General features: G+C 48.7%; 1 protein-coding gene across 4 annotated transcripts in view; it reads right to left on the bottom strand.

The window, feature by feature from the left end:
* The window catches only part of astn1 (astrotactin 1), a 4,064,875-nt gene that overhangs the window by 1,650,821 nt on the left and 2,401,408 nt on the right, over positions 1–12,646 (bottom strand). For all 4 annotated transcript variants that reach the window (XM_072511608.1, XM_072511609.1, XM_072511610.1 and 1 more), the window contains one exon: positions 1,785–1,935. In XM_072511608.1, coding sequence (XP_072367709.1) covers positions 1,785–1,935 — 151 coding nt within the window. The remainder of the gene's footprint in view (positions 1–1,784; positions 1,936–12,646) is intronic.

Below are 12,646 nucleotides of genomic sequence, written 5' to 3'. Positions count from 1 at the left end.
GAAATGGCAGCGGTTTTACGCCAGCGTGGTAGCCCCACTTTTGGAGAATTCTGCCACTGTTTCTAAAATATGTCAATTCAATGGGCGGCATTCTCTGCCCCGCCGCACCCATTTCCTGGTGTGGCACACCGAAGCGACAGTGGGATCCTGCGTTCTGGCAGCCAGCCAATGGGGATTCCTATTGTGGGCACCCTCACGCCATCGGGAAATCCATGGGCATGAGTGCCCTGCGGTGAAATGGAGGATCCCACCAATGGAGAATCCAGCCCAACATTCTTCATGGGAGCAATTCAACCGGAAAAAATTTATGTCTAGTTTTGGGCACCTTTAGCAGGGTGTTTCTCGGCGACTGCAGTTTCTTTCCGCAACTCAGCAGGAAAGACTCCTTGCAGATCGGGGCGCCATTTGTCTGGCTTCCCCAATCCTACCCCCACTTTCAGCCCTGAACCCCACCTCGTTTCCTCCGCATTGTATTCAACTCCTCGTTATTGACCCCCCCAATCTCGGACCGACTCCCAGAAAAATCCCCTCAGGGAAGGCTTCCACCAGGGAAGGCCCCCTGGGCCCAATTCCTGGTACTGACAGCCTGGCAACTTGGTCCCCAGACAGTGGCATTGCCAGGGTGCCAGACTGGCAGTGCCAAGGTGCCACCCTGCCCTGTCCTTGACCATCCAGTGGTCTTTAATTTCCTGAAAGACACCCCAGGTGCCATGACAACTGGTCCACGTTTGTGGAAACCAGTATTAAATGGCGCCCCGGCAAGGTCTCCCAGCTGTGACCGTTAGGTCCAGGGCAGCGGGAGTACCCCACTAATGCATTCTTAAATGAGTCTAATGGCTCATTTAAATATGCATATCTGGATCACACCCAATTGTGGTGTTGGGTGTTCTGACACACAGATGAGCCAACACGGTTGCATATGGTACAACGCTACTTTATTTAAACTTACTATTTACAGTTTGGTCTTTGCACTCTGCACGTGGGGGGTTCCCTGCTTGTGATGTTTTAACAGCTCTTTCTTGTTCCCTTCTCCCCAGACCTACTGACCTCCAGGTGTCGTGCTCGTGCTTTTTATGTGGTTGGTGTTCTTGTCTGTGATTGGTTGTGGTGTTGTGTACTCTGATTTGCCTGTTAGTGTGTCCATCATGATGTGTGTGTTTGAATATCATGACACCAATGAGGGTGAGATCCAGATCGTGAAGTTTCATGAGATTCAATTAAACCTCGTGAAGCATTCGAGTGTTCCAAATCTCGCAAGAGTCCCTCTCACAAGATTCAACAGTCTCGTCCCCACACTAAGTTGGCCGCTGAATCTCACCCTATGTTGGACACGGGATAATTAATGAAAACTTTCCGATCATTAGCTTTTATATACAAGTAATTTTTCCCATCTTCTGGCTATCAACAAGCTGCAGTCATTAGCATTGACTGGCGAACAGCATATTCAAGGCCTAAAAAACAGGCTGCGCAGGAATATCATGTTATAGCGTGTTCTCAGAACTGAGCTTGCAAACCCAACAAAAGGAAGGGTTTGAGCCTCAGAACTAGCTGTACAGTCAAAAAAGGTTTAATTATCTATCAGTCAGGCAATGCAAAATGTGCAGTCACGAAGAACTACAGCAAAAAGACCAGAATTAAAAGAAAGTGCAAGAACAGACACTGTTTGATACCCAATGACAGTGCATCAAGTTACACATTTTAATCACATGTGGTCATGCGTTATAGAGATTTGTGATAAAACACATCAAGCTTTTAAAATACACCCATGAATGGACTCTACTTACTACACAGCCACTTGAATCAAGCTTGCGATCGGATACACAGCAGAAGTTTCTACTGCAGCCACCATTGTCCTTTGTGCAATCCCTCACAGGACCAAAAGAGTCAAGGAGGACCTCAAGGCTGTCAAAGGAAGCCGAAATCATGGCTTCTTCTCTGCAAAACATAAATGGAAAAATGGAAGATAGTAGAAAACTGCTTTAAATATCAATCACAACAGAAGTGAAACAGTACCAATCCCCCAAACAATGTAACTGACATTTATTCAACTCCAAAATGAATTCTCTCTCTACTTTTCTGTTGTCAGTCAAACAGAAATTTGATATTCTTTCAAAGCCAAAATTATCTATACCTTATTCTGATTTGAGCACATATATCCACCCAGATAAGAATGTCAGGTGATACATTTTAATGAGTTCAGTGAAAAAGACTCCACCTACATTATGATTTTAATTATATACAAATTTGGCATCCATTAAGATTGGCTTACATTAGACAAAGATCAAGGCCAGGATCCTCCCTTCTGGGGACTAAGTCCCCAGGCCGGCGGGAGAACTGGCGCCAATGAGTCCAGCGTTAATGGCCACCCCAAGGTGAGGAATTCTCACCTGTCTAGGGGGCTAGGTTGACACCGGAGGAGTTGGCACCGCTCCAGCCGGCGGCGAAGAAACGGCGCGAGTTCGCGCATGCGTGGGATGGCCAGCGTGATTCCATGCATGCACGGACAGGCCGGTGTATTCTCACGCATACGCGGAGGGTTCTCTTCTTCTCGCCGGCCCCTGGGCAATATGACGGAGCCCTACAGGGGCCCGGTGCAGAAGGAAGAAGTGCCCCCACGGAACAAGCCCGCCGGCAGATCGGTTGGCTCCGATCGTGGGCCAAGCCACTGTGTGGGCTCCCCCAGGGTCGGATCCCCACTCCACCACCCCCCTCCCCGAGGCCTGACCATGCATATTCACCTGCCAGGTCCCGCTGGTGCGTGAGTTGAGTGATTCACGCCAGCAGGACTGGCCAAAATGGACGGCTGCTCGTCCCATTGGGGTCCGGAGAATCGCCGGGTGTGGGGGGGGGGGGGGGGGGCACTGTCAATGGCCCCCGACCGGCGTGGCGGCAATCCCGCCCCCACCCGAAAAACGGTGCCGGAGAACACGGCAGCCTGCGTCAGGGCAGGGCGGGATTCGCGCCTCCCACTGGGGATTACCCAACCCGGCGGGGAGTCGGAGAATCCCACCCCGACGGTGGGGTTTACCACACATCCGACATGTGTTTCGTGGCGTCAGGAGGTGACCCAACCATTGGCCGGCGGCAAGATCTTCTGGTCCCTCTGCTGTCACTGGGGTTTCTCATTGAATGCATACCCTGCTGCCGTGAAACCCATGGTAGGGGTTCGCCATCGGTGGGACTGGAAGATCCCACTGGCGTGAATGGCAGGGAAGTTCTAGCTCCAGTGTTAATTGAAATTAAATTGTTTTCCAGTGGCAATAGTAATGACAATGATGATAATATAAATAAATTGAAGAAGTAACTAATGTTATTAATAGAATCACAGAATTGTCGCGACACAATGAGTCCATTTGATCATTCATGTCTGCACCGACTCTCCAAATGAGCATCATGACTGACTGCCATTCATCTACGCAGTGTTTCTATTCAAGTAATCATTTAATGCCCTCTTGAGTACCTCGATTGAACCTGCCTCCTCTACACTTCCAGGCAGCACATTTGAGACCTGAACCACTTGTGTGAAAATGTTTTTTTCTCAGATTACAGTTGCTTCTTTTGCAAACCAATTTAAATCTGTGCCCTCTCATTCTTGATCCTTTTACAAACAGGAACAGTTTCTCCCTGTCTAATCTGACCAGGCCCCTCCTGATTTTGAACATTTCTATCAAATCTCCTGTTAGCCTTCTTCTCTTCAAGGAGAACAGTCCGAACCTCTCCAATCCATCCTCATAACTCAGGTTTCTCATCCGTGGAACCATTTGTAGCACAATCAATTACTCACGAGACGAGAAGAGATGAAGTCAATCAAAGGCTTTATTAAGCAGACTTGTTCCCCAGCAGCTCAGTTACAGAATGCGGCTGCTGGGAGAACCCTGGTTCTTATACTCCGCCTTACTGGGTGGAGCTAGCAGGCGGCAGATCCAATCAGGACCCAGTGTCTGTCTACCAATAGCCTCTCGGCATCACAGGGTACCGTACTACACCTAATACGTACCACCACACCATTCTTGTAAACCTCTTCTGCAATCTCTCTCAGGCGTCCGCCTCTTTCCTGTAGTGTGGCACCCAGAATTATACACAATATTCCAGCTGAGGTCCAACTAGTGTTTTGTGCAAGTTTCAGCATAACCTCCTTGTTCCTGTACTCTATGCGTCTATTCAGAAAAGCCAGAATACAACAGGTTTTATTAACTGTTCTCTCCACCTGCCCTGCCGGTGGATTTCTGTGCATATAGGGCGAGGGATAAGGAAAAGCAGCAGTAGATTTTGATGACCAGACCAGGAGTTGGAGCCTGAAGGCTACTTTTCAGCAATGAATCTGAGATTGTCAAAAGCGGTAAGCGCACTGGAAAGGAATTCATCTCAGAGTATTAGCGAAACATTTATAAACCCACTTCCTTTGTCCCAACCTGGATGTCGCTGAACATGGAACATGCAGCGAGGAAATTCAGAGTCAAGATGAGGGGCGGGTTTCTCCGCAAACGGCACGAATCAGTCCAGCATCACGCCGCCCCAAAGGTGCGGAATTCGCCGCATCTTGAGGGGCCGAGCCCTCACCTTGAGGGGCTAGGCCCGCGCCAGACTGATTTCCGCCCCGCCAGCTGGTAGGGAAAGGCCTTTGGTGCCCCGCCATCTGGTGCGGAAATGACTTTGCCGTGCGGCGCATGCGCGGGAGCATCAGCGGCCGCTCACGGCAACCCCGCGCATGCGCAGTGGAGGGAGTCTCTTCCGCCTCCGCCATAGTGGAGACCATGGTGAAGGCGGAAGGAAAAGAGTGCCCCCACGGCACAGGCCCGCCCGCGGATCGGTGGGCCCCGATCGCGGGCCAGGCCACCGTGTGGGCACCCCCCAGGGCCAGATCGCTCCGCGCCCCCCCCCAGGACCCGAGAGCCCGCCCGCGCCGCCTTGTCCCGCCGATAAGAGAGGTGGTTTGATTCTCGCAGGCGGGACAGGCATTCCAGCAGCGGGACTTCGGCCCATCGCGGGCCGGAGAATCGGCGGGGGGGGGGGGGGCCCGCCAATCGGCGTGGCGCGATTCCCACCCCCGCCGAATATCCGGTGCCGGAGAATTCGGCAACCGGCGGGGGCGGGATTCACGCCAGCCCCCAGCGATTCTCCGACCCGGCGGGGGGGGGCTGGAGAATCCCGCCCGAGGTGTCCCTCCTAAACATATATTTAATGTTTTCCCAGACTGTAAAATCAAGGACTCTTCCTCTGTCCTGGATCAATAGCACAGCCTGAGAGCTATCTGCCTCATGACCACTTCCATCTAACTAGAGAGGATATGTGACCACAATTTTTCCCTATTGCCAAATTCAACATTTTGCCTCGATCGATCGCACATATGTTGGTTTGAGAATGGTTCTATCTCCCTTATCCTACATTTTTGAGCTGTTTAGTAAAAATTAATGATTTATGGAAACATATTTCATACTAACAAATAAACAAGGAGCAGGAGTAGGTTATTTATCCCCTCCAACCTGCTCCGCCATTTAATAAGATCAAGGCTGATCTAATGGTAACTACAAATCTGCAGCCCACCTACCCTGATAACCTCTCACCCACTTGTTAATCAAGAATCTATCCACCTCTGATTTTAAAATATTCAGAGGCTGGGGTTTTCTGACGCTCCCCGCTACGCATTTTCCAGTGTGGGATTCTTCTTGCCATTCAATGGGATCCTCCGGCCCTGCTAAGATTTAAGGCATTTTATATGGTTCTCCTTCCCTGCTGCTGGAGAACCCCCACTGGGGAGTCACCTTCGGAAGGACAGGAAGATCCCACTGGTGGAAAGGGCCAGAAAATCCCACTCAAAGACAATGGGCATGACCTACCAACCACACTGAACCCGAAAGGCAATGTGGCATGGCAGGTAGATCTACCCGGCTCACCTTGTGATCTCACAAGACGTCCCAATCTGAATCACCCCATTGTGGGTAGAATCACTGTTTTGCAAATTTGCATATTGGAGTGAGACAGCTGGGTGGCACAGTGGTTCGCACTGTTGCCTCACAGCGCCAGGGATCAGGTTAAATTCTGGCCTCGGGTGACTGTGTGGAGTTCGTACATTCTCCCTGTGTCTGCGTGGGTTGTCTCTGGGTGCTCTGGTTTCCTCCCACAATCCAAAGATGTGAAGGTTAGGCAGATTAGCCATGCTAAATTGCCACTTAGCATCCAAAGGTTAGGTAGGGTTACAGGGTTAATGTGGCGGCCTGGCCAGAGGTGGAGTGCTCTTACCAAGGGTTGGCGCAGATATGTTGGGCCAAATGGCCTCCTCCTGCACTGTATGGATTCAATGGGCTGGATTCTCCTGTCCCGCCTGCCACAAGAACATCACGGGCGAGCCGCGTACAGTGGCGAACTCCATTGACCTCGGGTGGGATTCTCCGGTCACAGGGCAAATGCGGCCGGAGAATCCCACTCTATGATTCTATGAATATGCATTTCCCTGAGGTATCCAAGGCTTTGGGACCTAATCCCTTCACCTTGGAGATCTTGGACGAGCGCCGTTCCCTACCTGTCGCCACAAATGGGAACCAGACGCAACGGCACTCATAGGGATCTCTTAGGGGATCGGAGACCTTCAGGGTGCCTGCCCTCTGGGTGCCAGGCTGGCAGTGCCATGGTGCCAGGCTGGCATTTTACCCAAGCCTGTATTTGGTCCTGGGGGTGTCCTGCGTGGGTGCAGTGTGGTGAGCAGGGGGCCAAGAAGAGTTGGTGCTTTGGCGAGGATCTCGTTGGGGCATTGAGAGATCGAGACCTCATTGGGGTCTGATCTCTCCCTGCACTGAGGAGTTCTGGTGAGCGGAGCTCCTCAGTACAGGAAATGGGACTAAGTGCGGCCTTGTTGCGGAGTTCCCCACTGAGACCCAGAAACGAACCAGAATCCTGATAGATAACGTGGTGTTTATTGGTGCTGCGAACGCCGGGAAACAGCCAGCTAAACACTCTTGTCCCAGGACTCTGGTCTGATTTGGTTATATCGTGCTCAATGCTTCCACCACTTTTTGAGGAAGGGAGTTCCAAAGACTCACAATCCTCTGAGTGAAAACATTTCACTTCATCTTTGCTTTAAATGGGTGACTCTTTATTTTTAAACAGTGATCCCTGGTACTAGATTCTCCCTCAAGGGGAAAAATCCTCTCCCCATCCATCCTGTCAATACCCTTCAGGATTTTAATTGCCTGAACTGTCTTTCATATGTTTCAATCAAATAGCAAATTTCAAATTATTAATCGTAATGAAATATTTATTGGAAAGACAATACTTCATTTTAGTTCATTACACATCCTACTATAGTACTGCTTAGCCGATGCTTCACTCTTATCAATACCCCTTCTTTGACTTTCACATAATACTTTGTCCTTACTCAACCTTGAGCATCTCCATATTTTTAGGGTGTATAAAATCCAAAAGAAAGCCATCGAGAGCAGCACCATGGCCCCCTCCTTAGACAGTGCCTTGGCATCGAGGGTGGTCCAAAATGGCTGATACATTTTTGGGATGAACTGCAGACTGTCACGTGCGGGACAAGAGGTGTTTGAAGGGTTTGGTAGCTGGGTTGTTTGGAGGTTTGGGGCTACTTCGGACATAACTTTGTGCATTCCTGCCAAAGTCTCTCAATGTGTTCCCTTCTGGGTGAACTTTCTCCATTTTGTTTGGACAAACCTAGATCTCACATGAGTTGGCATGTATGTATGATCTTTAGGGATGCTTTGAGGGCACACCTAATGCTTTTCCACTGTCCTTCTGCTGTGATTGAGTTCTTAGTGGAGCAGTTGATTCGGAAGTCTGGTGTCAGGCATTTGAGCTCAATTTCCTGCCCAGAGAAACTGGCTTTGCATGATTAGCACCCAACGCTGGGCAAACAAGCTTGGGAGAGGGCATTGCTGTTGGACTGCCTTTCTTGCCCTTGGATTTTGGAGGATTTTGTAAATGCACCACTGGTGGTGCTTCCCTAGTGCTTTGAGATGCCTGCTGTGGGTTGTTCAAGTCTCTGAGCGTAGAGATCATTGCCGCCTGGTAAACCCATGACCTTAATCTTCGGTTTGACATCCTGGTTCGCTTCCATTTTCAATGAATGATCAACTTAACAATTGACAAATTAAAAAGTTAACAATATTCCCATTACTGTGACAATTCAATATAGCATTACCAACTTAAAATTGTGCCTCACAACTCAACTTGTTAAAAAATATGCTGTAAATCTTTATTTAAAATATAAATGAACATGAAATTACATTATGCTTTGTCATTTCATACCTTCTGTTGGCAATTTTTCAATACAGTACCTGCTCTTATCAATTAAAATGAGCTTACGGGTTAAAAACTATTTTAAAAATGACTTTGGTGAGCTGTCATCCAAGTTACCCAGTTAGTAAACAGATAAGAATTGAGTGGCCAGATTAATGACATGCTGTCTTTCATATACAGATTGTATGTACACCTTGTGTGATGTGAAATGTGGATGGCAATAATTCAGCTAATGCAATCAGCAACAAGTATGGAATAGTTACATTTAAATTGCCAGAGTAGGCTCTTTGCTTTCACCAATCAATCCAAAAACTTTCTGCTGAGGTGATACGATATTCATTGCATGAGAATCATCCCTTCTGAAGGCGTTGATGGATCCATTAAATGCTGCAACATTGTGTTTCTCTGGGACAACATACTTATCTGCAGGCATGCGTAAGATGGAATACTTTTAAGAAGTGTTGTTTGGTGAGCTCCACACAGAGTAGAGCTCCAGGGAGCTGAACGGCAGACCAGGCACCAAGGGATTTGAAAGTGTAGATAACAAGTGGGGAGGGGGAAAATATTTGGTGGGTTAGCTTTAACAGCAGCAGGAATGAAGAGATAAAGACCTGAGTGTGCAGGAAAGTAGCTACTTGTATGATTACTTTTCTTTCTGAATATCAATGTCAGATCAAATGGACTCATTTGAATTGAAAGCAGTTACATAAATGCTTTTCATATACTACTTTTTGCTTGATATGCAAAGGATACAACGAAAATTACACCCTACATAGCAAATCCATATTTGCCTGCCATGGAATATTAGATGAAGTAACGATAGACAATAGACCACAATCTGGGCAGAAGAGCTGATGAAGTATCAGAAGGAATATTGATTTATTTATCTTACAAATAATTTTTACTGTCCATAGGGAAGAAACACTCGGAAACAGAGAATTATTAAAGCCACAGAGATCTGAATGTGTAACAGTAACTGATGCATTTTTGCATTTTGAAATTTTAGAATATTGTGGCATCCATTGACAAACACCTACAGCACAGGAATGATTAATAGGACAGCAGCTCAGAACAAGTATTGACAGCAAATCACATCCTTTACTGACTATTACTGCATACATTTGGGGAAAATAAAGATGAGTACAAACCCTTCAGGTCTACAAAATGTTACTAAACCTTATTGAAAGTGACAAGACCAAGTTGAAAAGTGCAAACACCCAGGGAATGATTCAGTGAGAAACCTTAACATTACACCATTATTCCATACAAGCAGCAACTGGCTGTCTCTAAGGAAATTATGTGGAGATGCCGGCGTTGGACTGGGGTGAGTACAGTAAGAAGTCTTACAACACCAGGTTAAAGTCCAACAGGTTTGTTTCAAACACTAGCTTTCAGAGCAGTGCTCCTTCCTCAGGTGCAAGGAGCAGTGCTCCGAAAGCTAGTGTTTGAAACAAACCTGTTGGACTTTAACCTGGTGTTGTAAGATTTCTCTAAGGAAAGACATCGACTCAAAATGTCTGATCAAACTTGGAGACACCTGTGTCCGGCTCGGAGTAGAGAGCTATGCACTTGCCTGTATTACATTAAAAAGGCTCTGACTTCCAATGGAAAATCCTGCAGAGGTCCCACAGCGCAGGAATCCTTGCAAAGAGCAGCAAAGGCAATTTGTGAAGATGCCACCTCCCTCTCTATTTACAGCACTAGCTGCTGTATTCTGGTAAGTATTTAAGGGTCCCCAGGCTTCATATGTTAGTGAATGGGCGAGTGCGTGGGTGAGTGGGTTGGTGAGTGGATAGGTCGGTGAGCAAGTGGGTAGATGGGAGAGGCAATGGGTAAGTGGATAGGCTTGGAGCTGGGTAGGGTGGAAGATGGGTTGGGTGGCAGGCGGGTAAGGTGGAAGGTTGGGTGGCAGGCGGGTAGGGTGGAAGGTGGGTTGGATGGCAGATAGGTTGAATGACCAAGACTTCAAAGCGAAGGCAAGTACTACCAATGGTATCTTCGCAAGACCTTTAAATCCAGTGGTAGATGGATGAAGAGCAGGAAAGTGGAAGATTGGAATGTTCAGAACACGAAGCTATTTAATGCCCTAAAATGACTGGACTTAACTGTAGTTAGGAGATGGGTGAAAGTTTCTAGAAATCTTGTTGGTTCTGGTTGTCTCAGTGAAATGTACAAATGTCTATCAAACCATCTCTATTATTCCATTTGATGTTTATGTCAGACTGAAGTAGATGACAAGGAAACAGACTAGATTATCTGTGTATTGTGTTTTATTTTTAATGAGATTTGCAAATTAAGGCTTACAGTTGGTGTTCTCGGGGTGGAATCTTCTGGTTCCACCAAAAGCAGGAAGCTTGGTGGGTGGGAGCATCTTAAATTGTCATGAGTTCAAAAACCAATTTCCCGATGATGGGATGAACTTTAAAATCTCGCATTATAGGCCGGTCAAAGCGACTTGAGTTTTCCGATGAACAATGTCTGGAAGCCTTTAGCATGTCACGCATGCTTATTAAAAGACCACCTTGCTGGAATTAAGTTCCACCTCCAAATTAAATACCCCACCGGTAAAAAATTAGAATGTTCACTTTTCTGGCACACATCAGTGGTAAAGTAGATTTCTTCCATGATTAATGGTGAGTTGCCGTTGCGTTGTCCTGCTTGGGGAGCCTGTGCAAATGCCAGCCTGTGATTGAGACTGGGTGATGGCAGTGTGCGTTGTGTGGCGGATGGCCAAGGAAGGGAGCAAGGGTTAGCGGGAATGGGTCGGTCAGTGGCTGGGCAAATGTGGAAGGGATAGTGCAGGCTGTCGGGTGCCCTTTCAATATGGTGCTGGGACCTTTGACCCCTTGAGGTAACAGAGGGGGTGGGGGCGGCGACTGAATAACGCAAGATCGCATGTGGTTAGCCATCCTGCCCCAGAGGAAATCACTCCCACAGTGGAATGTCACTAAAAACCCTTCTCGTTCGCTCGTAACTTTCAGAAAATAAACCCACTGAACTTAAATCAGGCTGGACTATGTCTGACTCCAGACCCATATAGCATTGTGGTTGACCCTTGACTGCTCCACGAAATGGCCTGACAGGGCTATCAGGGAAATTAGGAATTGACAATAAATGCTGTCCTTCCCAACAATTTCTACATGCCATGAATTAATTATTTTTTGGGAGTTCTCATTATCGAGTTCCATTTAAAATACATTTGTACCCACAGCTGCCAATACATTGCATTGCTTGCATTTAAAGTGGTCCCACTGGTCAGCCAGAAGGAAAAAACAGTAATATGGGGAAACAGGAATTCTGGTCTGAATTGTTTCTTCTTCCTGGGCACCTCTGAACCATGTGATCTTTCATTCGTGCTGGGCGTGTTATCCAAATATATGTGCAACAAAGGGTTTGAGGGAATCTGAACAGTCCTCTTATCAAAGTCAATAGTTCCCTTCAATGGGGTGACATAAAGGGCAGGATTCTCCGACTTCCGAGCACAGGGGGCGAAATTCTCCGTTATCGGCGGAAAGTCCGCCATCGGCGCAAAAAACGGCGCAAATCCGACTTGCGTCACGTCGGAAAAATGGGTCGATAGTCTCAGGCACGAAGTGGGCTAGCAGCGATGTAACGGGATCTGCGCTTGCGCAGTGGTTCACGCCGTGCAGCGTCATAAGCGCCGCACGGCGTGACGGCTCATAAGGCCGCGCTGCTCCCCCCCACCCGACCGGAACACCCGACTGCAACACCCGACTTGATGGCTGGCCGTCGCTCAGCCACGAGTTTCGAGTCACGCGATGTGGAGGTGCTCCTGGACGCGGTGGAGCAGTAGAGGGATGCCCTGTATCCCGGGCACGGCCGCAGAGTTGCCCCACGCCACAGCCAGCGTCTGTGGAGGGAAGTGGCAGAGGCCGTCACCGCTGTGGCCCTGACACCACGGACAGGCACCCAGTGCCACAAGAAGGTGAACGACCTCGTCAGAGCAGGCAGGGTGAGCCTCCCCCATATCCCCCCTCCCCCATATCCCCCCTCCCCCATATCCCCCCCTCCCCCATAGCCCCCCTCCCCATAACCCCCCTCCCCCATATCCCCCCTCCCTCATATCCCCCCTCCCCCATATCCCCCCTCCCCCATATCCCCCCTCCCCCATATACCCCCTCCCCCATATACCCCCCTCCCCCATATCCCCAAGTGAATCCAGCCCTAACCTTAACCTCTGCAATGCACGCGCAACCGATGGCGTGCATTCATATACCTGCGAACAGTGTTGACTTTTACCCCTGCCACCCGCCCCCCCCCCCCACAGGAGAAGCGCGCACACAACAATAGGGAGCATGTGAGGACTGGAGGAGGCCCCGCTGATGAGAGGCCACTGACCGAACACCAGGAAAGGGCCCTGGAACTGGCT

Source organism: Scyliorhinus torazame, chromosome 7 (assembly GCF_047496885.1).
Source record: "Scyliorhinus torazame isolate Kashiwa2021f chromosome 7, sScyTor2.1, whole genome shotgun sequence".
Taxonomy (NCBI): Eukaryota; Metazoa; Chordata; class Chondrichthyes; order Carcharhiniformes; family Scyliorhinidae; genus Scyliorhinus; species Scyliorhinus torazame.
This window is presented reverse-complemented; position numbering and strand designations above follow the sequence as displayed.